Source organism: Sebastes umbrosus, chromosome 5, assembly GCF_015220745.1.
Source record: "Sebastes umbrosus isolate fSebUmb1 chromosome 5, fSebUmb1.pri, whole genome shotgun sequence".
NCBI lineage: Eukaryota > Metazoa > Chordata > Actinopteri > Perciformes > Sebastidae > Sebastes > Sebastes umbrosus.
The window spans coordinates 18,189,783-18,213,539 of record NC_051273.1 but is presented as its reverse complement, the minus strand read 5'-3'; the positions used below and the strand labels follow the sequence as shown (position 1 = coordinate 18,213,539).

Below are 23,757 nucleotides of genomic sequence, written 5' to 3'. Positions count from 1 at the left end.
TGCAGTAAACATCACCAACTGAATGAAAATGTTTAATATTCCAAGGGGATCACATGCCTTTGCTAAAAACAGAAGGAGATTATGGATCCAGGCCTGATGGGCAAAAGTATTCTAGTCACATAGCGCTAACAAAGCAGCGGGTGGTCATGCTCTGTGGGCAGCCATCAAGAGGGCTCACGTAACTTGAACTCCGACCGAAGTGTCAACCAAACAGACACTGGTCCCTCAAGTCAAATCACACATATGTCTGATCAAATGTTACAATAATAAACAAATATCATACTAATGCATCATATGATAATGGTATCTGGTGGTCGGACTCTGCAGGGTGTAGTATAGTCAACAAGAATGTACAAACAATGCTAAATCTACTGTACGTTGATTACAGCAGCTGCCAAAGCGGTTTTGCCGCCTGAATGCGCACGCAATCCAGGGAATGTTTGTATACAAGAAATCTGCCCTCGGCCACTTTAAAAGGCTTCAGTGACTGACCTTTGCCTCGCTAGTTATGGGATGTCTCTTTAAACTGCAGGCCAGACAATATTAGAATCCATCATGGCAGCAACTCCAACCTGAATCTCTACTTTGCATTAAATGAGGTCTTTCCAAATACATTGTGATTGGAGCTGAGAGAGTGTGTTTTCATGCAATTGTGAAGTCAAAGAGAGATCAGGTTTGTTTTGGTCTGGAACACTGATTCTGTCAGCACTAATGTGTGTTTATGGTGAACAATTTGCTCTCTTTTGTGCTTGAAAGCGAAGCCGGAGAAAAAGCAGGACAATAATAGTATACAATGGTTCCCAGATCTTTGGCATGAAAAACTGGGTGTCTATACATACACACACACGCACACACACACATGCACACACACACAGAAGTCTCAATTACAGCCAGCTCCCACTTCAGAAATGAAGAAACCATGAGCTGTTTGTTTCAATTAGCATTCCTGGCTAATGCTGCTAATGTTTCCTGAATGGTGTAGTGTGTCCTGAGGGGAGTGTGTGTGTTTGTGTGTCTCTGTGTGTGTATGCTTGTAAGTTTGTTTGCCCACAAAAGCAGGTGGTGGGTGGGTGTCTGTTTACTGTATGACTGAGTGTGTCTGTGCTTGTGCATCTGATAATGGGTGGTACCGCCTCTAGGGTGTGTGCGTGTGCGTGGGTGCATGTAAGTGTGTGTGTGTGTGATTAATGCTGAATGCTTTGGTCCTTCCTCTGAGCAGTTTTTGCTCCCTCTGCTCTCTGTGATGTTTGGACAAAGCTGCTGTTGCACCATCCAGCTGCTTTGTGTGTATGTGCACGCGCGTGTGTGTGTGTGTGTGTCTGCATGGACTGAACACTGTAAGTTAAGATATGAACTATGACTGCGATGGAGGAATGAATTCATGCAATAATACTTTAAGGTGCAAAATGCGAGATTGGGAGCATTTCTATTGGCTCTGCATGGCTCTCAACATGGCGACAGCTGAGCCGGGGTCGTGTCTAATAGGTAACTCACAAGTTAGGAAACTCTTGCGAGATGATTAAGGTTAGGCATTGATCTCAAATAGTTAAGGTTAGGATAGATCGTTTTTGCAAGTTTCGCAGTTTGAGGGTTACCTTCTAGACATGACCATGAGCTGTAACTGCCGTATGAGAGCAGTGCAGAGCGGCTGCCGTGAGCTAGCCAGTGGGGCACGCTCACATGCACTAAAAGCACACACGGCCAGCTCGGCTATGTCAACAAAGCACAGAGACACTTGGATTCCAACACACACAGAGGGAGAGCGACTTCATTCTCTGCTCAGGTAGACATTACTCCTCTATATCTTTACATAGCAAATAGTTGTTTGCTGCTATATTAATGCTCCGGATATCGTCTGGAGAACCTTTAAATAAGTGTTCCTCTGAAGTGTGCATAGATGAAAAAATAAAACTGATGATGTGTCCCTGTCCTGTTACACACTGTGTTTATGAAACAATGAAAGTTGTGAACCTCAGAAAGCCAACGAACCCAGTCCAACTCCTTAGGCTAAAAAACACACTGAGGAGTTTGAGTGGAGAGTAGCAAGGAAGTAAAAACAACAACCATGTTTCCTATTAGGCTACAAGTTGTTAGCAATGTTGTACCATGCACAGGGATATGATAGGATGTTACAACATTTTTCTAAGGCAATAAGCTGGGAGACAATTTTTTGGCTTTTGTCAAAAGCACATGTTAGGGTTATGTTATTGTTATATTGTGTATACTTGGTTGTTTGCAGGATAACATCTGTAGTTAAAAGCTTTGATCCAGCACTCTACTGGTGTGAGAGAGCACAATTCAAACAAGTAAGCAGAAAGTAAACATAAAGTGGACTTGAGTGAGTGGGAGTTACATGATTATTGCTGCCTTCAAATGGAAATTGTGAGCTTGTGGTTACGGCATGGGAAGTCCTGTACACGATATGCTTGGAGTTCAAATAGTTAAAGGAGCTAAATGCAAATTTGGGAGCATTTCTATTGTCTCCACACGGCTCTCAACATGGCAACGGCTGAGCCAGTGGCTTGCAAGTGACAGTGCTAATAGCGCGAACAGTGAAAACAACGGCAACAATGCTGACAGGGAACTGGAGGGTGGGGGCTACACTTCCCCAACGGCAGCGTCGATCGGGACGGCGTTATCAGCGCGGTGCACGGCCGGCCCGGCAATGTCAACAAAGCACGGAGAAGCTTGGATTACAACACACACAGAGGGAGAGTGACTTCATTCTCTGCTCAGGTAGACATTACTCCTCTATATCTTTATATAGCAAATAACTGACTTTTGTCTAAATTCCCTTTACAGCATAGGTTGTTCTACTGGGTACTTCCTGGATGTGAACATATACATCTGTTTAAATGAGTACAGAAACAGGACGGCGTTCAGCCAAGAAGATCCTTGGATAAATATGTAACTGTGTATGTTGCTGGGTCTCAGACATTGTCAGCTTACATTAAGCAGACTACCAACAGTTCCTTGCAAGTGTTTTAACTTGGAATAGATAGTGATGTGTTCAAAACCCATCGATATAAAACTGACATTTTACATGTATCGGTCACCTGTTTTGCCTCATAAGACAGGAGCACTTTACCATTAAAATCTACTCTAATGCAGCCTCCTGTTTTCCAGATTGCCATCAGTACATTAGCTCTCCAGTCTGTCTAACCTGGCCCTGGACCGACTGGAGGTGAACATGTGTGTGGGGTCACCTACAGGCTGCAGCGTTGTGTGTGAGAGAACTGACAGCTAGTGTGAAGTGATGAGAACCATTACCGTTATAGCCTGCCCTGTGCACACACATACACACCCGTGCTCACAGATGCATAATGTATTTGGATTCATACATTCAGTACTTGTGTACATATATGTGCATACTTTGTAACATGAACAAACTAGAACATTCACACACAAACACACATGGAGTAAACACAGAAGTCTCAGTAAAGGCCTCGGGAAGGCAGAGTCAATGAGGGCCAGATTTACGCACATGCATGAGCAGAGGAAAATTCGTGCCGCACGTTCATTTAATTTTGCGCTCACAATCTGCATGTAATTAGTGTCTGATTTACTACGAAGGAGGATAATTAGGCAACCGGGGCTGCCCTCTAGGTTCATTCAAGGAGAACTTTAAGCTAAAAAAAATAAATCAAAAACTAATAATAAAAAAAGAAATGCATATCAAATAAGGGCATTTCAAAACATTTACAAAGACTGCAACGTATTACTGAATAAATGACATCAAATGATAATGATTATTAAAACTGCAGCATTGGAACTCATTAGACATACTTCTAAAAAATGAAATAATTGAAACTAACAACTGAAAAAAGAAAAGACTGTAAGGCACTCAATGCCACATAAGGTTCAAATTTTATGACCACACAGTTAAAACTTGTCGCTAATTCATTGCAGATTTAGAATACAGGTTATTAAAACTAAATGTTTTCCACCACAATGTTTCCTTAATATACCAGCACAAATGTGTTCCTACTGTACTCTTATAGTGAATCCAGCTGAACATCTGCCTACCACACTCGTCGTGCCTCCTACCAGTAGTTTCTATCCTCCTGTAAATGTACATACTGATGCTGATTAGACGTAAGTTGTGTCTCAGGTGACAAATTGGGCCTCCAAGCGGTGACACACATGTCTCTAGATGCAGATGTACCAAAAAAAAGACGCACAAGGCTCCATAAATTAGCCTTATTAAAGTCTCTCCCAATGCTTTAATCACAAAGCTTCCTTTCTCTCATCTCTTATTTCGGCCTTTAGCACACTGACTCACGTCTTTACGGTCCTGTAACTGTCCCCGCTGGTCCCAGTTTCCCATAGGCCGTAACCAGCCATGAAATTTTATCATCCAATGATGCCAGGACGTATTAAGTGACTCCCAGAGATCTGACTGCGCTCTTCGAGATTTTAAGAAGTAGCTCTGGATGTGGTCAGGCTTGCTTTGTGAAAGGAGTTCTGCTTACAGTCTGATTACAATCTAACCGCAATGCATGTTTAAAGTGATGAAGAGAAATAAAGAGGATAGGAGGTGCGAGGGGTTACGATTGTCCAGACATATTGTTAAAATAAATACAGCCTGAGGGAGATTTTCCAGGCCAATTGTGGGCGTACAATAATGTGATCACATAAAATCCAATCTTTATGGGCAGATCTCAAAAATCACATTAACATGACGTGTGTAACTGCAGACTCATAGTACATGACTTATTCTTGTTCTGTTTGTCTGACAGGCCAGTGATCTCTCTGTTACTATAATCGTGTTTATTTATGTCTGTGTCAAGGAGCTGATTTTGTGTTTATCGGGTTGCATTTCTGCCATACAAAGATAAATATTAATGGCCCCTCTAGCTGCCTTTCACTTCCAGAGCGCAGAAGGAAAACAGAGCTGTCGGGAAAGCACCAGGGCAGCGCTCAGGTCAAGGCCCTCTAGAGTTACCGATGTCGTAGTCCGGTCCAGGAGTTTTTTTCACGGGGTAATTAAACTATACGACGTGTGTATAAAGCGGTTCAGGCAGGAAATCCATCTCTGCTCAGCTCAGCACCTTACTTCCCAGCCTCCCCCTTTCCTCTCGCTGTACACCTACACCTTCCTGTAGCGTAAGTACTTTTAAGTGCAAAATGTATGCTTTTGTACTTTCTAAAGCTGTTTCTCTGCTCTTTTTTCCTCCTTCCTGCACACACATGTTGTAACAGACATTCTTTATTTTCCTCACTTTCACCAACAGCTTATTAATACAAATTACAGACGTGAAAGAGCTCCAGAAGGCGTAATTGAATTACCCCCTGCAGTATAAAAGAGACTGACTGAGCAGTATTACTCTCTCACCGGAGCCTGCTGTTGGGCCAACATTTTATATTGATGGTCCACAGAAGCAACTCAGTCAACTTGAGTCTCTCGGTCTCACGTGTTACGTCATATTTCAGTCAGTAATAATACAGAATATATTTTGAACAGTTAAATTCTTATGCAGTGAGTGCACATTACCGTAAGCCTATGATACATCAGTAAAACTCCACTAGTCAGTATTATTTATTGCCATTGTATAAAATGACTACATGTAATGTAAAAGAGGTCGATCGCAGTAATGAATCTTATCACACCCTGCAGCTCTAGGCAGCTATTGAGCCTCATTTACAGTAGCTCGTTAATTTGGTTCTTAGTTTTAAAAGGTACTGTTTGTAACTTCTTACACGTGTAAATCATTGCGGGTCGGTGTTCCATGCGTGCTTGCGTGTGGCTACGCTGTTCAGACAGACTCCAACACAAACTACACGGAAGCACTTTTGGTCCAATGGTACATTTTTCGGACTATTTGGGTTTTGGAATAATGAGCCACTGGAACAATGTGCAGTCCATAGCAGGGGCCAAACCAGAGCTAAAGGGAGACTGAATATTGGACTTTCAGGGACATTTGTTGGTTTACCAGAAACATGACGTCAAATGAAAGCTTCTCTGTAAGCTTTCTGCTGGACGTGTAAAGCAACCATTTGATAACATGTTAACCGTAACAACTTCATAAGGTGATAATAGATAAGCGCTGTGTGTCTGCCAGCTTATTTGACCTTTTTGCAAAATAAGCTAATTTGCTTTCTTGCTGAGAGTTAGACGTGAAGATTGATACCACTCTCATAGCCGTCCGTTAAATATGAAGCTACAGCTAGCAGCCGGTAAACTAGCTGCCAGTAAGCTAGAAGCCAGTAAACTAGCTTAGCTTAAAGCCTGATAATTGGGGGAAAATGTCAAACTATCTGTCTCCTCACAGTCTCTCATCCTTTTCCTTTACACCACCACTGTGGTCACTGCCGTGCTGATCACTATCAGTGTTATGTAACGGTACCAGTCATAGGCACCCGCCGTAGCATGACGTTAGCGTTGTTTGGGAGTCCAAGTGAACGCATCACTGTTTCCCCTTGGACAGAATGACACAGCACCAGGCACCAGATGATAGCAGTAAGGGGAAAGCATGCTCGCAGACACGCCAAACACACATTGGACACTTGTTCTGTTTCTATTGTAAACAGATACAAGCCTCAATGTGATATTTTTCCATCACTCACTCAGCAAAATATGCATTCTCAGTCGTCCTCTCTCTCTCAATCACACGCAAACAACAGACGTGTATTGCCATTTTCACACACGAGTACACACAGATATCATCTGTGCTGAGCAGTGGAGTGGAGTGCTGCGAGGGTAGGCAGTGTGTTGCTGGAGCTCTGTGGTGTGCTTCAGCAGGTTTTCATTTGCCAATTCCCTGGCTGCCGCTGCCCGGCCTTATTGAAAACATCCCATGGAATTTCCTGACGCTGCCACGGCCGAGACACCACTTCACACACACACACTCACACGTGTGTCTGTGTACGTTTGCGACACAAAAGACACATTTTCTGGAGAGATATTTATCACCAAAAAGAGTCGTTTCTGTCAGAAAATACACATGTTGCATTGTTCGCGTTGAAGTCTGAGCCACGTCGGGTCTGAAAGTTGATTTGTCTAAGATTTTTGTGTGTATTCTGCTGTGCTGGCCCATAATAGCCCATTGTGCAGGCAGAGTGAGCCCATATGTTTTGCAGTCGCTTGTGGTGTTGTGGTGTTGAAGTGATGACTGAGGGAGAGAGAGCCTGCTTGGCGTGCATGTCACTTTGTCTCCGTGGCTCTTCCTCTCTTAGTGCATATTTGCTTTTCTCAGCCCTTTTTTCTCATCTGTCTGCTGCAGTGCTCACCAGTTTGTCTTTAGCTCTAATTCCATCTCTCTACCTGTCTCTCAGTCAGTTTATCTGTCTTAAACTGCTATCTTTCTGGTCTGTCCTACCTGTCCTTTCCATCTGTTGCTGTCTCGTCTTTAATAATCTGACGCTACCCTCGCTGCCGTCTAGCTCTGTCTCTTCTGCTTCACACTGTCTTCTCATGCGCGTGGTGCGGGGAACATTTTATGAAGTGACGGAGACGCCGTGTATGGGCGTCATGTGTTGTCTCCTGCTCGGTGGAGAAGACAGATAGAGAGGGGGAGATAGAGAGATATTATTAGTGCTTCCCTACTGACAGCTTGGACTTAGCCCACATTTAAATGTATTTTTAAACGGAGTGCGGTTTTGGCCTAGAAGTCAGCGTTGTTAGCTGCAGGGTGATGGTGTATGTGTGTCACTGCATAGTGTGTAGTCCAAATACAGGGCTACTTCTTTCCTGCCTCAATGTCCACTAAGGTGAAAATGTCCCTCCCAGCGGTACTACACCCTTCTCACCTCATGTCTTAGTAACTGTTTTGTACAACTTATCTTCAAGAACTCAAACTTTATTTTTATATTTGTTTATAGATGGTCTGTTTCATACACAAAAGAGAATGCAAAGAAACAGATTCACTTTGCTGTCTTTTGAATGCCTGATGTAAACACAGTACAGTCTATGCATCCAATCTGAATCAATTGGAAAGTGAATATAATGTCACCTGACACACATTGTTTTTACACATTCAACAAATTTATAAAGCATCAGAAAACGAGAAAAAAAATTAAATAGCGTTTTTTTTTAAAATATTTATCATTAATTAAAGAGTCATTTAGTGTTTTGACACTAATTATTTTACTGTATTCCTCTGTGCCTTTGCTGGATGCACGAGATGTTCTTTCTTAAAATAACCGTGGGTCCTTGAAATGGTGGAAAGACCTGATTTTTTCCACAGGTTATGTACTCCCACTATTTGTAAAAATATTTAGTACGTATTCAAATAAACCCAATTTGTTTCTGCCCCATATGAGCAGAGTTGACTTTAGATATACAGTAAGCACCCATACCTTTTAACTACTGTAGCAACAGAATTAGCTCTATTGTGGTACCCATGAAAGGTTATGTCGTCTTATAAATGTTCAGGAATGTACCTCTAACTTTACTCTTAGCTACACTGGTTGGATTTCTATCTCTAATGAAATCAACACAGCTCATTAGCTTGTTCACAGATTACACACTTCATTAGAAACAACATCTCACAGACTTTTTTAGAGCCAATAAGCTTAATGCTACATTTCATAAACACATGGATGCTTCAGTCTTGCTTGCTTTGATCTTCTGAGCATTAACATGACCAAAGAATACAACAATACAAAAGTTCACTTCTTGGGACCTATTAGCACTGCTGCTTTCCTACTTGGTAGTTAATTGCATTCACCTGGCGTTCCAGGTGTGAATCAGACCCTGATTAAATGGGAAGAATGAGAACCGGCCGGCCTCTTCGTCCTGAGAAACAACTGATGTGAAACATACTGTAGGTTGCTGCCAGCGCACACTCAAAAACACACGCTCGCGCTTACACACAAGCATGCACATACATACCGTAAGCTACGTACACAGTCACATGCCTACACGCTTACTTTTATCTCTGAGCCCATGCCTGCTGGGCAGCATGTCTGTGTAATGTAAGCCAGCAACACGAACACCATGTCATCGACACATGCACACAAATATGTGCTCCTTTACAACACATAAACAAGATGACGCGCGTGTGAGCATTTGTATTTTGTAATGAAGGAAGTCTGTGATTGTTTCCTACTTGCTCACATGAAATCTCAACGTGCCTCCTTCTTAACTGCAGCTTTAGCTGAAGGGTGGAGGAGAGGAAATGAACCGACGGTGCAAGAATGAGATGGGGAAGATAAAGGCCGCCATGAGACAGAGTTCGGTTAGGATACCAAGTCTTCCGTCACGTGTGTGTGTATGTGTGTCTTTCTCCACTATTGACCAGCTGCTCCCTATACTCCTCTCGTCCCAGCAGGGAGATATGGTAAAGACTGTAGCTGCCAGGAACAAAAACAAACAATGGGGGGGATTTTCACTATTTTTTGTTAGCTCCACTCTCCACTCTCTATTTCTTTACATTCCTCCTCTACTTTCCCTCTCTGCACCCTTCTGTTTTTCCCTCACCTCACCCACTTTCTCCACTTTCCCTCTGCCCACCATGAGAGCTTTGCAGACTGCAGCAGCAAGCTCACACAGTCTAAATATTTAAACGTGGGGAATCACTTTAAAGCTTCTAACACTGAACCGCTGAGCTCGCCCTGCAGCCTTTCTGACATGGACCGGTGTCAGGCCCACCGCACGCAGCACTCTGGATCTGATTCCCCTCCAAACTCTCTTGATCTCCGTATTTGACCAGAACGGCGACCAGGACTTGGACGTGAACAGCCCTGTCAGCAGCTGTCACTCGTAACACCTCAGTATGGTGCAGGGAGACAGACAGACGTCGTGCCGCATGCATAGGAAGTGAAGTCATTATGGAGATGAGGAATGAGTGAGAGATGTGGGAGGGTGAAGGGGGGGGACTCCAGATTGCCATTATTCCTCCTTCTACAAACCCAGAGCCGAGCTGAGAGGTGGAATTTACCATCCTGCCTTGTTAAATTTACACATCAAGTGAGAACGGAGCTCCGTTTTCAAGGCAATGGTTCAAGTATTTCTGAAGTGCCGTTGGTAGTTGTTTCTCCGGCACCGCTACGCTCTGTTAAACCAAAGGCTGCTGTGTGATTTATAGAGGAATCCCGGTACTGGAAATGGAAATGCACAGCAAGGCAAGGGGATGCTAGGCCTGTTAAAATCTTTGTTGCATTACTCATACTGTATGTTGTTCAAGGAAAGAGTGGGAGGATAAGTCAGAGAGAGACTTTCACCACATACAGGTACACATGTGCACAAGCTGTTACGACCATAACAGTGGCAGATTTACCAATCAAAATTTGCAGTATTTTTTTAAAACAGAAGTGCAACTATGTCTAGCTGACAACCATGGATGCTGTTGGCTGAAATGCCAACTGTCCAAAGCAAATTTTATCAGCTGCAGCGAGCCAGCATAAGCTAATGCTAATGTCAGAGCTGGTTGAAGTCTCCAGCTGACGGGGCTGATTTCTTTTAAAACAAGAACCACGAAAAAGAGTTTTAGATATGCACAATATAATGCATAAAGACTGAGACTAAATGTCCATGTGATGCAGATTTGGCGTAAGAAGAAGTAAGAAGTGTAAACTTCTCCAAACCAAGTAAAGGAAAGGACAGAGCCGTTACTGTTACTTTAAACTCTCGTATTGTAGCATTTTGGCTCCCACAGGCTGGATATTTTAGTCCTAAAACAATGTTCCGTTGTTAGTTAAAGAGGACCTTTTATGCTTTTGTGCTTTTTCCCTTTCCTTTAGTGTGTTATATAGTTTTTTTGTGCATGTAAAATGTCTGCAAAATTAGAGTGGGGCTGGAGCGGAGTCCAAAGAGTTTGATTCAGCTGACCAATCACAACAGAGTGGACCAGCTGACCAATCAGAGCAGACTGGGCTTTTCTGAGTTTTTAACCCTTTTTTCAGGGCGTGAAAAGAGATGCTGCAGCACAGCCAGTATAAGAAAAATAAAGAATTTTTAAACATTAAAGCATGTAAACATGTTCTAGTGGAAACCCAAAATACAAGTATGAACCTAAAAGTGAGTATAATGGGTCCTCTTTAATGACATGTCCCTTGCCTTTGGAAATAGTGCTTGGTTACTATTGACCAAATAAACACTGTTTTTTATTATCTATTTCTTACACGTTTGCTCTTGTTCTTTTAGTTTTGGAAAGGCAATAAAAACGACACCACCCTCCAAACAGAGTATCACTCTTATTATAGAGCCCATTCATACTGTTTCGACATGTGGAGAATTCCAAAACAGGCTTGCTGTATCGAGATACGGTTGCTAAGATATAATAGGACAGTCTCACTTTGGGCGCGGACTTTAGCAAACGGACAATTAAACAACTACGGGAGATTTCAGTATGACGTGGGAGGCAGCGTTTTCCACCACCACCACCAAAACACCAAATGAGGGAATATTGTATGAAAGAACGGTGTTCATAACTCGATGTTCTGGTAGCTCATGGTGGTCCAACACCTTGCATGTTAGTTTTTCCTTTAATTTGTCACCGATTTGACACCTACACACATAAACACATGGAGTTGATCATCTCAGCCTGCACGCACACTCACACTGGAACACATTTCCAAACAAATCTTAAGAGGAACACACCCTTGTCAACCATAAATTCGATTTTATTTTTCCTCTGTGTACACCAGGTTCTCTCTTCTTCACTGTACTCTCTCTCTCTTTCCCCTCATCTTTGCTTCTCTCTTTAATCTGTTGTTCAAATGGCTGGAAGGCAACAGCTTGTGTTTTGTTTGGAACATAATGTAGCAACAGCACCCAGCATGCATTCTGGCTGGTGGAAGATATACGTCAACGCAATCCTTCTCCATCTATCCTCCCTCTCCACCTCCGTTCACTCCCTCAAGCCATTCTCCATATCTATCTATCTATCTATCTATCTATCTATCTATCTATCTATCTATCTATCTATCTATCCATCCATCTATCTATCTATCCTGTTTGCATCCTTCCTTTTTATTAACTCAATCCACCGGTAAATTGTCCATTTCTGCTCTCCTCCCTCATGTTTTCTCTCTTTGTTTTCATACAGTTTGTGCTCTGATTGCATTTTTCATATGAGGTGGTCTGCTTGCAAGCCATGTGGGATGTTTTTTTAACCACAAGCTTGCATCAGTTGATCCATTGTTTACACAGCGTAATTGCAAACACATTTGTTTGTGCAAAACTGAAAAATAACATAATACTCTTCCTGTGTTTTCTTTTTTTTACCAATCTTCAATGCTTAACTGCCTCTCTGTTTCCATTCTCCTCCTGCTCTAATAGGGCTGGGTATCGTTTAAAAAAACTACGATGCCAGTACCAATACCAGTACACTTAAAGTGATACCGATAACAATAGAGTACTTCATTCAATATCCATCATGTGACTGGAAGCTGTATGTGTATGCAGTGAGCGGGAGAACAAACAGTTTTTGGACTGCAGAGAAAATGTTGTTTTTGAAAGGCTAAATGCCAACAAATATGGATTGAAGCAGAATATTTCGTTAGATAAAAACTAGGGCTGTCGAAGTTAACACGATGATTACGTGTTAACGCAAATTCTTTTTAACGCCACTAATTTCTTTAAAGCAACTGATCTTTCGGAGGTTGTAGCGGGCTCAGTTTTAAAGCTGAATCAAGATACTGGCATTATATGAAACTAGAAAACCTAAGGAATCCATTGGTACCAACCATGTCTTACTAGCTTGTCGGGAAGTAAAGTTAAATAATACTCCAAACTTTTGCTAAATTTTGGCGGGGGAAAACTGTCATGGCCATTTTCAAAGGGGTCACTTGACCTCTGACCTCAAGATATGTGAATGAAAATGGGTTCTATGGGTACCCACGAGTCTCCCCTTTACAGACATGCCCAATAATTCATCGCGATTAATCATGGACAATCATGCGATTAATTACCATTATTTATTTTAATCGATTGACAGCCCTATTGGAAATGTTTGGATCACACGAGTCTGAAACAATCCTATGCAGCCGCTGTGCGCAATACACAGATACATTCTGGGTCGGGCTCGCTTGGGCATGCTTCAAACTCATGGGGTGAGCGGTACCCAAGCGAATTTGGAACAGGAGATAAGGCGACGCTCCAACTTTTTTAAAAACCCGCTCTGCGCTCCATCCAAAATTCTTATGCTCATGCTCCACGATCACACATGCTCCACTCCGCTCACATGCTCTGACAAATAATACATTTTTTCAAGATCTGTGCACAAAAACGATCAATTGCAGGTATCGTTTGAGTGGAGTTTCTTGGTACTGGGTTATTTCAAGGTATCAAGTACTGATACCCAGCCCTATGCACTACTACTAACTTGTCTTAGCACTTCGGAGGTTGTCCAGAGGGAAGTAGAGAAGAAAGTATGAGTAGACTTAAAGGGAGGTGAGACTGAGGCTGTGATGGAGAGAGGTAAAAAGGGGCTAGAGAGATAGAAGGAGTGCAGGCCCCAGGCTGGGTGGGAGTAAAGAGGAGTGCTGACTTGGCTGGAGTCGAGCCCAGGTGGCAACCAGAGAGACATGCTGCAACACCTCCTTCTGCAACAAACACTAATGCTTTCATACACAAACTGGCACCGAGAGAGAGAAGAGAGGAAAGAGAAACAAATACAGGATGGAAGACAGAACCACAGTGACCATCAGCCAAGCACAGATGCTTTAAAAAGACATGATCTAAGTCTGGAAAGCCAGACAGATAAAGAGATAGGCCTTAGACAAGAGGTGGCTCGAGTAAACACAGACAGACGTGGGGGAGAGGTGGAGTACATTAAGTCGCTACTGTAAGTGGAAATCAGGATGGAGAGGTTATTAAACAGAGGAGTAACTGGGTCATTAACTCTGCTCTCAGGAGCCACAGGAGGGGAAACACCCTGTAAGGTAGTGTACACACTGCAAAAAGTCACGGTTGCTCCTCTTTTTTTTAGCAAAGAAAATATTTAATGCATATCTGCTTTATTAGAGTGATGACAGCAGAGCGGAAAGAAAGAGCGGCGGGTTGGGTGATATGTGAAAGTGGTTTAAAGCCACATTACCACAAGTTACGCTGCTTCTATCTTAAACTAAACCTCAGATCACTCTGCAGATGTGATGTACACACTATGATAAAGACTGACACTTGGTTCCAATTCCATACTATATATGAAGTAAGTTTTCAGTATGTAGTTCACACTGGAAAATAATAGACAAGTATACACAAGAAAAGTCAGAAGTTAAAGACGCTTGAATTTTAAGTGCTGATGGATTATCCCACTGAACATGCACTTTGACATCGGAGCATCCCGAGTCCAGCATGTGATCAGGCAAACTCTCTTTGATTAAGGTTAGAGGAAAGATTGTGGTTTCGATTAAACGTTAGGAAGTAAAACACATCCTGTCTCGTGCTTCAAGTCACTATTTCAATATTTAACCAAGACCACAATCTTTCCCGACCCTAACCTTAACCAAAGGATCTGAGTGAGTGCCATAACATAACCATAAAAACATTAATCAAGGGAATAGAAAAACTGCTCACAGCTGCAAAACATCAAAACAATGTTGCTAATGGTGGTGACACAGCAAGGGGAAAAAATAAGTATTATATCTTTGGAAAAATATTTTGCCTCGTCATTGTTAAGTCTAATTGTCATTGGAGGCCTTTCAAAGTCATGCGGTCATTGTTCTATTAAAGTCTGTTAGTAGAAAGAGATGCAGTATATACTGTATATATGGCACATACTGTATATAATATGTACGTACAGTAGTATGGCATTTGGACACAGCAAAAGTTGCTTCATTTGAGTCTATGCAGAGGTAGAAGGATGTTACCGCTTTTATTGTTGTAGTCTGGATAGCGTGATGTCATATCCAAAGTGGTTAACACTACACATACAGTAAAGTATGGAAACACTTTGGGTTTCACACATTACCAGGAAAAGCAAAGCTAGACATCACGGCTAAAGCTACATTCTACAGTACTCTACAAAATTATAAATAATGACAATGACTGATATATTTCACTTCAGGACATCTCTGACTACATACACGCTGAAAATCAAACATTTCTAATGTATCAATTTAGATATTTTCCAAAGTAAAAGTCCCTAGAAGTGCATGATTCTACTTTTTCCCCTTGGTCTAGTGTTAAAAAAGTTAACAAAAATCGCAATAAATCGTAATATCGAATCGCAATACTTGTAGAATCGCAATATTCAAAAATCGCAGGCAATCGCAGCACGTTTTGCAGTGTACTACCAGTGCCGCATCATTGCAGCAGGGGAGCGATTAGGAGTAAGCTGACCTCTCATTATGTCTGGGCTAATGGAGCTGTTTGTTGGGCCTGCTCTTTACTTCAGAAGCACCACACTGTTTACTGTCTGGATACTCCAAAAACAAACACACTAGTCCAGCCCCCCCCCCATCACTCCCCCTCACACACACACACACACACACACAGGGATGAACCACAAAAACACAGAAACAAACAATACACATGCCACTGTTGTCAGATGAAAAGCTTGTGAATAAACTTTTTCCAAAAGTCCACATTTAGAGGAACTCAGATAAACATTTTTGTTTGTTTGACAAATTGTGTGGGGAACCGTGCAATCCCTCAATTTAAGTTCAAACATCAAGTACCAAAATTTGAGAAGTGGTGGTTTTCACCCTGAGAAAGTTTACTTGTGTGTGTGTGTGTGTGTGTGTGTGTGTGTGTGTGAGGGGGCATGTGTGCACAAGTGTATGTTTGTAGCTGTTAGTAGTTTTTCTTTTTTAGCCTTGCGATGCAGACAAAAGTGTTTGCATTGCCGGCCGCCTGTTTGTTTGTGGATCCAGTAGGTTGTTTAAGGAGTGGGTTCGTGTTTATAGCGTTGTGGAAACAACAAATGCGGTAAACTGGAAGGGATACTCAGCAGATTAAATGCTTAAAGAATGTGAGCAGGTGTGTCTTCGAAATGAAAAACACGTGTGAAGGAAAACTACAATTTCATCATTAAAATAAACAAACACACACACACACACACACACACACACACACACTGCTCTGTCTGTGAGTGTTATGCATGACAGCAGAGCAGAGGAAATCAAGTCAGCACATCAAACAGTCAGCTTGACCTCACACTCGGCTGAACACACAGGAGGTGTTCTTCTCTGCCGCCGGGACTGCAGAAATTAATGAAATAGCTGCTTGACACAGATATGAGGGTGGTTGAATCTGTCAGCATGCGGTCACTGAATGAGCTGACTTTGGCCCCAGAGGCCTGTTAGGAGAAAGGGATGAAAGAAAAGAGAGAAGAATGTAGGACAGGAGAGGAGGAGAATTGGTAGGAATTAAAGTGTTTGTGTAGTGGGACTTTTTTGATAAATTGTCGGAGTAATTTTCTCATATATTATTATGTTTTAACTACTACTTACGGTATATGTTAATGTTATAAAATAAGTCAACTGTAGAGTTCATCATTCATCGCATCACACACTGGCTACTTTTAAAATTTGCTAGGTAGTAAAACAAGACTAAGAGTAGACATGTTAGCAGCTCTGTGAGGCTGAACTTAGACACAGCGATGCTTTGAGCTAAATGTTAACATGAACATGTTCACAATGTTATGACGACGTATTAGGGCCATTATAGGTAAAAAAAATAAATTAAAAAAAATTACAGAGCCGGGGAGGGGGGTAATATTCCCAGAATATTCTAAGATTATAGTCTTAAATTTACAAGAAAAAGCTTATATATTCTCTGAATCTAAAGAGGGGAATTTACGAGAAAAAGCTCACAAATTTATTAGAAAATAACTTGTATATTCTCTGAGATTATAGTCATACATGTATGAAAAAAAAACGTCAGAATTTCTCTGAGTTGAAAGCAAAAAATTAGGTGAAAAAACGTGGAAAAGGTGTTTTTTGTTAAGATACCACATTTTTGGTTTCATGCACCACTGTGCAACTCTCATAGGAATGAACAGGAACCCTACTCCAACGCTTTATCCAGTTCTTTTTACAAATGTTATACATTCGTGATGTTAATCAGATATAATGTTGATCATGTTCACCATCATGCGTGTTAGCAATGCTAACATTTGTTCATTAGCACTAAACACAAACTACAGCTGAGGCTGATGGGAATGTCATTAGTTTTGCAAAGTATTGGACAAAATTATTTTTTGACCTCATGATGGCACTAGAGAAAAAAGTTCACGGGATCACCAAAGTTATTACAATTCATTCTGAGGGAGACATGAATACCAAATTACACGTCTTCATTTTGTGGTTATCTTTTCCATTGAAGGGGTTTAATTTGAAATCTGATTTCTGTATGTACATTTTACGGTGTTGTCTAATGTTTCAGTTTAAGTGCTCTAAACCTGAAAAAGTTCACAAGGATAAGAAATACATCCTCACTTCTGCAATTGTGATATTTAGTCTGCACAAATTTAGCAAAACAAGAACACACACAAACACCCACACACCCACCTCCACTCAGATAAAACCTCACACTCTCCCCTCTGTGTAATCCCATCTGATCTCGCCGACACTCTGTTGTAAGAAGCCTCCTCTCACTCCGCGGCCTATCCGAGCGCCGCCTTTGAACTCGGCTGCCAAGAAAGTGTAACACCGCGTGCCTCTTTCTTTTGACTCTCAGGAATGATCAGGGAACATTATAATGATAAAATTGGCAGGGGGGTGAGGAGCTGAGTGGGAGCAGAAGGCCCTGACAAAAAGCGAGCGAGAGGCTCGAATATTGTCAACGTGTTGTTAATAAGCTGCGGGAGAGAAAGCCGAGGTGTGTGTGAGTGTGTGAATTCCTGCGTGTGAGTACATTTTTGTCATGTGAATTCTTCTGTGAGTGTGTGTGTAGCGGGGGTGATGTCAGGCTACATTACAGCTTATTGCTGGGTTGAGTGACACGTGGGATTATCGGCTGATGGGAGAAACTTAAAAAAAAAGCTTTTACCAGCGTGGGGCTGGGGCCCGCATGTTTGATGTCGGTCTGAAGGAATCATAAACAAGGTGAAGGAACGAGGGGCGGAGAGGGGGCAGGAGGTTGAGTGCTGACAATATGGGGTCATTACAGAGCAACAAGTGGGCCCAGCGGATGAAGTGCAAACTTGTATTTGAACTGTTATCTCACAGAGCCTCCATAATCCTGTTTCTTGCTTCTGTGGTAGGACTGTAACTGCCACAATATACAAGTATCCCTACATCTCGGATGGATAAATACTGTCTTTGGTGTAGGGCTGTGTATTGGCAAGAATCTAGCGATACGATACGTATCATGATGCAGTGGTAACGATTCAATATATTGCGATATAGTGTGATACTGTAAGCAACGCGATATATTTTGATTTTTCTCATTTTAGGAAAAAAGCCATAGTATAAAGAACACACCAGAAATACATCATTTTGAGAATAGGCAAAAAAAACACATTTATACTGCACACAAAAACTGCATGGTTTTTGCCCCAAACTGCATGTGATTATCATAAAGTGGGCATGTCCGTAAAGGGGAGACTCGTGGGTACACATAGAACCCATTTTCATTCACATATCTTGAGGTCAGAGGTCAAGGGACCCCTTTGAAAATGGCCATGCCATTTCCTCGCCGAACTTTAGCATAACTTTTGAGCGTTATTTAACCTCCTTTGCAAAAATCTAGTATGTTGTCATATGTAGTTATTTTCAGGATTCCATAGGTCTTCTAGTTTCATATGATACCAGTACTTCACCATCTTTAAAACTGAGCCTGCTACGACCTCCAACGGATCGAATAGCGGCTGTTCCCAGGTTATATTTAGTCAGTCAGACAAAATGTGTGCTCAGCTAAAAACTGTCTTTAACTCTGTCTTGCTTCTCTTAGATCTGTAATGACTTTTTGGCCTTTTGTCTACTGTTAGGTCACTTCCTGGGGAACCACAGTGTGCTGGACATCCTGAGGCAGGAGGGCTACGAGATCATCCACGTGCCCCCTGATCACCAAGAGACAGTCACAGAGTGAGTAAGCACAGGAGAGTGTGAGAACATATGTATTATTTTACTTTGGAGACTAAATAATTCAAATATAATTAAATCACGAGCACTGTATGATTCCAGTTTTGTGCAGGTAATCAATCACAGGTTACACTTGAAACCTTTAGATCCTGAGAAGATGATGAATGGAAAAAGCGAGCATCGCAGCGATAATGTTATAGTAATATGGACTGTGAAACAGAGCATTTGTGCACTTTGAGCTTTTGGCAAGCGTGCAGATACAGTACATGTGGACATCCATCAGCTCGGCCGGTCCACATCCATCTTATTCTCTCTAGAGTCGACATATTTAACCTCAGATTTATTGAAGTGCAGCGCTGATACGGTCCAAATTGTGCTCTGTAACAAATAAAGCTAAGCTCTGCAGGAATCCTTTGATACTCTACCTCGTCAACTCCCTCACCTTCTTCCCTTCCTTTCTCCCTCCCTCTCTCCTCTGCCTGCCAAAGGCGAGCTGCCAGCGGTGGTTCTGCCTGTTCTCAGCAGCCACTGGTACCACGGTCAATACAAACACACACTTACGCATGGGTGAGTGGAGGCCTGCACAGTGCCAAGGAGCTGGGTTGTACGTACACACACTTAAACTCACACAGAGGCTTGGCATCCTGCAGCAGTTCTTCACAAAAACCCTTCCACAATCCCTCTTAATATCTCAGTGTGTGTGTGTGTGTGTGTGTGTGTGTGTGTGTGCACGCACCCTCATTCCTTGGCACAGAGCAGCTCCCCTCTCACCTGGGGGGTGGGGGGGAATGATCCATGGGCCCATAAAATAGCCACTTTAATCAGGGTGAAATTGGAAACAACAAGGGGCATCCCTTTAAAAACAGTCCATCCATCCATTTACAAACTTCTCCCTGCACACTACAGCTGTAAATGTAGCCAAAGAAACTCTATAACAAAGATGACGCATTACTGTACAAGCTCCGCCAATGGTTTGAAATGGTATACACTTCCTGTCTCCTAAGTGAGCGTGGGCATGGCATGTTCGCCTCTCTCTCGCCCCCCATCCCCTCACCTCGTTTTGTGTACGTCGTGTGGATGGATGAAAGCAGATTGAGTTCTGTTTGCATAATGTATTTATATTTTATTTTGCTAACATTAGATATTTACACAGCTATATTTAGCATTACAAACATTAGTCAGCTAGGGTGTTAACGAACGTTAGTTGCCAGACCTCGCGATAGAGTGCGTTGCTGAGACAGAGAAAGTACTCGATCAAAGTGAATTCTCTCCTGATTTGTTTGTCTGAAAAAGGTTGTTTTAGTGTCAGAGTGTTCAGAAGATATGTGGCTTGTGAAAAACGGGTATAATATTTACTTTGGTGAATATGGGGCGAAAGAATCAGTCATAATCCGTGTTCATTTTAACTTCTCCCATTGGAGTTAATAGACTCAGGACATGCCGCTATAGTCTTTTAAAGGGGCGGGCCAGTGGCGAAACCCCACGTGACACAGATACAGGAAACTGGTTCCCAGTGCACCGTCTCCCTTCTGATCTGTCTCTGACGTAGCCTCCCTATTTCCCTCCGTTCTGCTTGCAGAGTTGTGGGCTTCAGCCAGTGGTTCTGGTTTAAAAGCTGACAAGTGGACTGACTTACTGTGGTCACAAAACACTCATGTACACTGCACACACACACTCGACCGCACACTTATATGTGTGAACTGAACAGACACTTTTAGCTTGGTGATACAAGGTGACATGACAGGCGAGGCGAGGAAAAACACCACAAGATGGCTGAATGAGAGGTGTTTATGAAAGCTGCTAGCCTCAGACCTGGAGTGTTTCGGACCGACTGGCAAAAGGTCTTAAAGAGCGAGTATTTGACTGACAGAGCAGACTGGAGGTGGGTTTGGCTCCACAGTAGCTTGACCGCAGGCCTGGAGCTATCACTACCGTGACTGAGGGGGGTTTTCATGAAGTAGAAGCGCAGACCATCAAATTTATGCTGACCGGAGGGGCTAAACTAATTATGAGCTGTAGGAATCATAACCAAGACCCATCATATCATGTTTGCATCAAAGTTTGACACGAGCATAGGAAATCCTGTATTTTTGACTTTTTCCACTGCTCGTTTCAGTCTAACTCCCAAAGATGATGATGTGTACCGGTGTTACACGGTGTTTGAGCATACACCGATTACATTACTGGCCCACTTTCGTTTTGCTTTTTTATAGAAATAAACCCCATTTAGTTCATTTTCACCAATCAGCGCCGTGTTACCAATACATAGTTGGACAATGGGAGCTACAAACTGAGAGGAATGATTCAGATTTCACACACACTGGACGAGAGAGAGTTGACAGAAAAGACGATGGCGGAGGATTTGGTGTCAAAGAGAAAAGCAAAATCGCCTATTTTTCAATATTTCAGATTTAAACCCAATGCTATATGAATACCTGCAACCCCGCAGCGAAAGCTCTACCGGAGAGGTTAGACACACAGCAACGTTAAAGATCAAAGTAAGCGTTCTACATATTTTGAGCCATTTGAGCGCCATCTTTTCTCGTAAAATGTCCGATGTAATCGGTAACACCGTCAAGTTTATTAATGGGGGAGATTTCCTTATCGTGACATCCCTACGGTAGGCTCTTTTTGATGTTCTATCTTGAAACACAAAGTCACATGCGAGCCACATTGACAGGAAACGAACAAGAGAGGAGAAAGTATGAGTAATGGGCGGAATAAAGAGAAGCATAGCAAATGTTTTTTGAGGAGAGACTGGCGATTCTGGGTGGTCTGCTTTGGGCAGATGTCGGTTTTGACGCAACAGTACGGCCACACGAGTTACAACTTCCTCTAATGTTGCCTGCTGGGTATTTCTGCCACTCAGTGCAGCGTTTATAGGGCAAGGCATCCTATGTGGTGTTCATGTCCTTGACCGAAATCAAGAGATGTTAAGTGGAAAGCAGTGAAGAGTGGTCAGAAACCACAAACGGTAACATTCGAAAAGAGAAACAGCTCAAAGACCTAGGAACTAATAATTCATATGGTCAAAAAGTCCTGAGTGGGCTTTTCATGAGTTTAACCTGACTATATATCCTCTCCATCTGTTTTTTGCTCCAGAAGCAAACCAGCTAAAGAGCCTGCAGCGTGGCCCAGCGAGGACAGCACCGACACCAGCACCACATCTCCCGACAGCTGGCTGACCAGCCCATCAGAGACGGAGCTGGAGCTGGACTACCCAGAGTTCATGCCCGGCCTCGGAGACGACGAGCTGCCTCACATTCTGCTCCCCGACAGCCTGAGCCAGCTGGAGGAATTCGGAAGACACAAGCGGCCCCGTAAAACTCACCGCGGCCACGGGAGGCCCCGCCTATTCAGTGACTTGTGGGTTCGCATTGGGGACAGGTGAGATAATCAGTTTACTGTAGTGATTTTCAGCTCTTTAAAAGATATTCAGCTCTATAAAGTAACTTAAAGGGATAGTTCGGGTGTTGTAAGAAGTATTTATCCATGATAGTCGGTATATTATCTACAGTAGATGGCAGTCGGCAGGCCCCAAGTTTGGAGAAACAGACAGGAGTTACTGCATGGAAACAAAGCAATGTACTGAGGGAACTGAAGCCGTTGTATCCATCTATACTCTCACCAAAGCCACCAGACTCCATTGAAAAAACACTGTTATTTGACCTCACAGAACAAGTTTCAGGTGGCTAAAATATGTTTTACTGCTGGTAATATACTTGTCAATGAAGACTTCAATATAGCAGTTGTGTAAAAAGTGACAAACATATCTTTGAGCTGAATCCTGATTTCTTGTGTCCTCTTTCCTCCAGCACTACTCCATCTCCTAACATGAGGATAATAAATGGCTACGTGACAGTGGATCCTCCGATGACCCATCAAAAGCAGCACAGACGGACGGAGATCTCCGCCACGGAGCGACATCCCAGTCCGGCTTCCTCCACTACGCCCAACCCCAGCTCAGCCCGGCCGGCCTCGGTCCACAGCACACTGTCTTGTATTTTAGCCTGGCTGTTATCACACATGCTGTTCACCTCCTGACCACAAGACAGCGTTATCTCACAAACAAACACTACAGACACTGCTGCCTCAATACCAGAGCAGTTGGATGTGATAAAATGATCAACACATGGCTACTCCTGCTGTCGGCCTCCACCTACAGGGAGGGATCCGCTCCTCCAGCCCACCGAAGTCTTTACAAACTTGTCACGTCTTTAAATGTGCAGAATAAGCTCTCAGCTACGTCGCAAGCAGCGGATGGACTGTGTTGGAGTCTTCAAACCTCATGAAAGTATTACGGTAGAATAACAAACACATAGCACAATGAAGACCTGTAATTCTGAAGCGTTTGTGTGCTTAACCTTTCTACCTAATAAAACTGTAATACTGTATAGAAAAATAAGACATTAATAATGAGAGTAGGACATACTAATAACAGTTATAACTCTGTGATGAACGAGTTGAATGCATACAGTCAGACAGTACTGTGTAGGAGGTGGAGCACTCAGTTGCCACTTTTTTTGTAAATTGTGCATTTTGTTCATAAAGAAATATTGTATATTTATTATTTCTGGAAGAAAAGAGTATATTTTCTTGCTTTTTGAAGATAAATGAAAAAAATAAACTTTGAAAACTAATGAAGTGTTTCAAGATTTCTTTCTTTCCAGTAGACAGAGCATCCTAAAGACAGTCAGCAACGAAGAAAGACCGAAATTCCCCGCTGTATATTTGCTTTCTATGTAGGCTTACATTCTCAATATAATATTGATTAATCACAGTAAGCTCTCCTTGGATGAAGTACGTGGCCTCCCTGTATTCATTTCCTTATGTATTTGACAGGCT

The 23,757-nt window shown here is 42.5% G+C and overlaps 1 protein-coding gene across 1 annotated transcript in view; it reads left to right on the top strand.

The window, feature by feature from the left end:
* The window catches only part of trabd2b (TraB domain containing 2B), a 77,377-nt gene extending 53,839 nt beyond the window's left edge, over nucleotides 1–23,538 (top strand). The window contains exons 5-7 of the mRNA XM_037768791.1: nucleotides 18,819–18,915; nucleotides 22,015–22,299; nucleotides 22,728–23,538. Of these exons, the coding sequence (XP_037624719.1) occupies nucleotides 18,819–18,915; nucleotides 22,015–22,299; nucleotides 22,728–22,956 (611 nt within the window). The 3' untranslated portion in view covers nucleotides 22,957–23,538. The remainder of the gene's footprint in view (nucleotides 1–18,818; nucleotides 18,916–22,014; nucleotides 22,300–22,727) is intronic.
* Nucleotides 23,539–23,757: the final 219 nt, after the last annotated feature.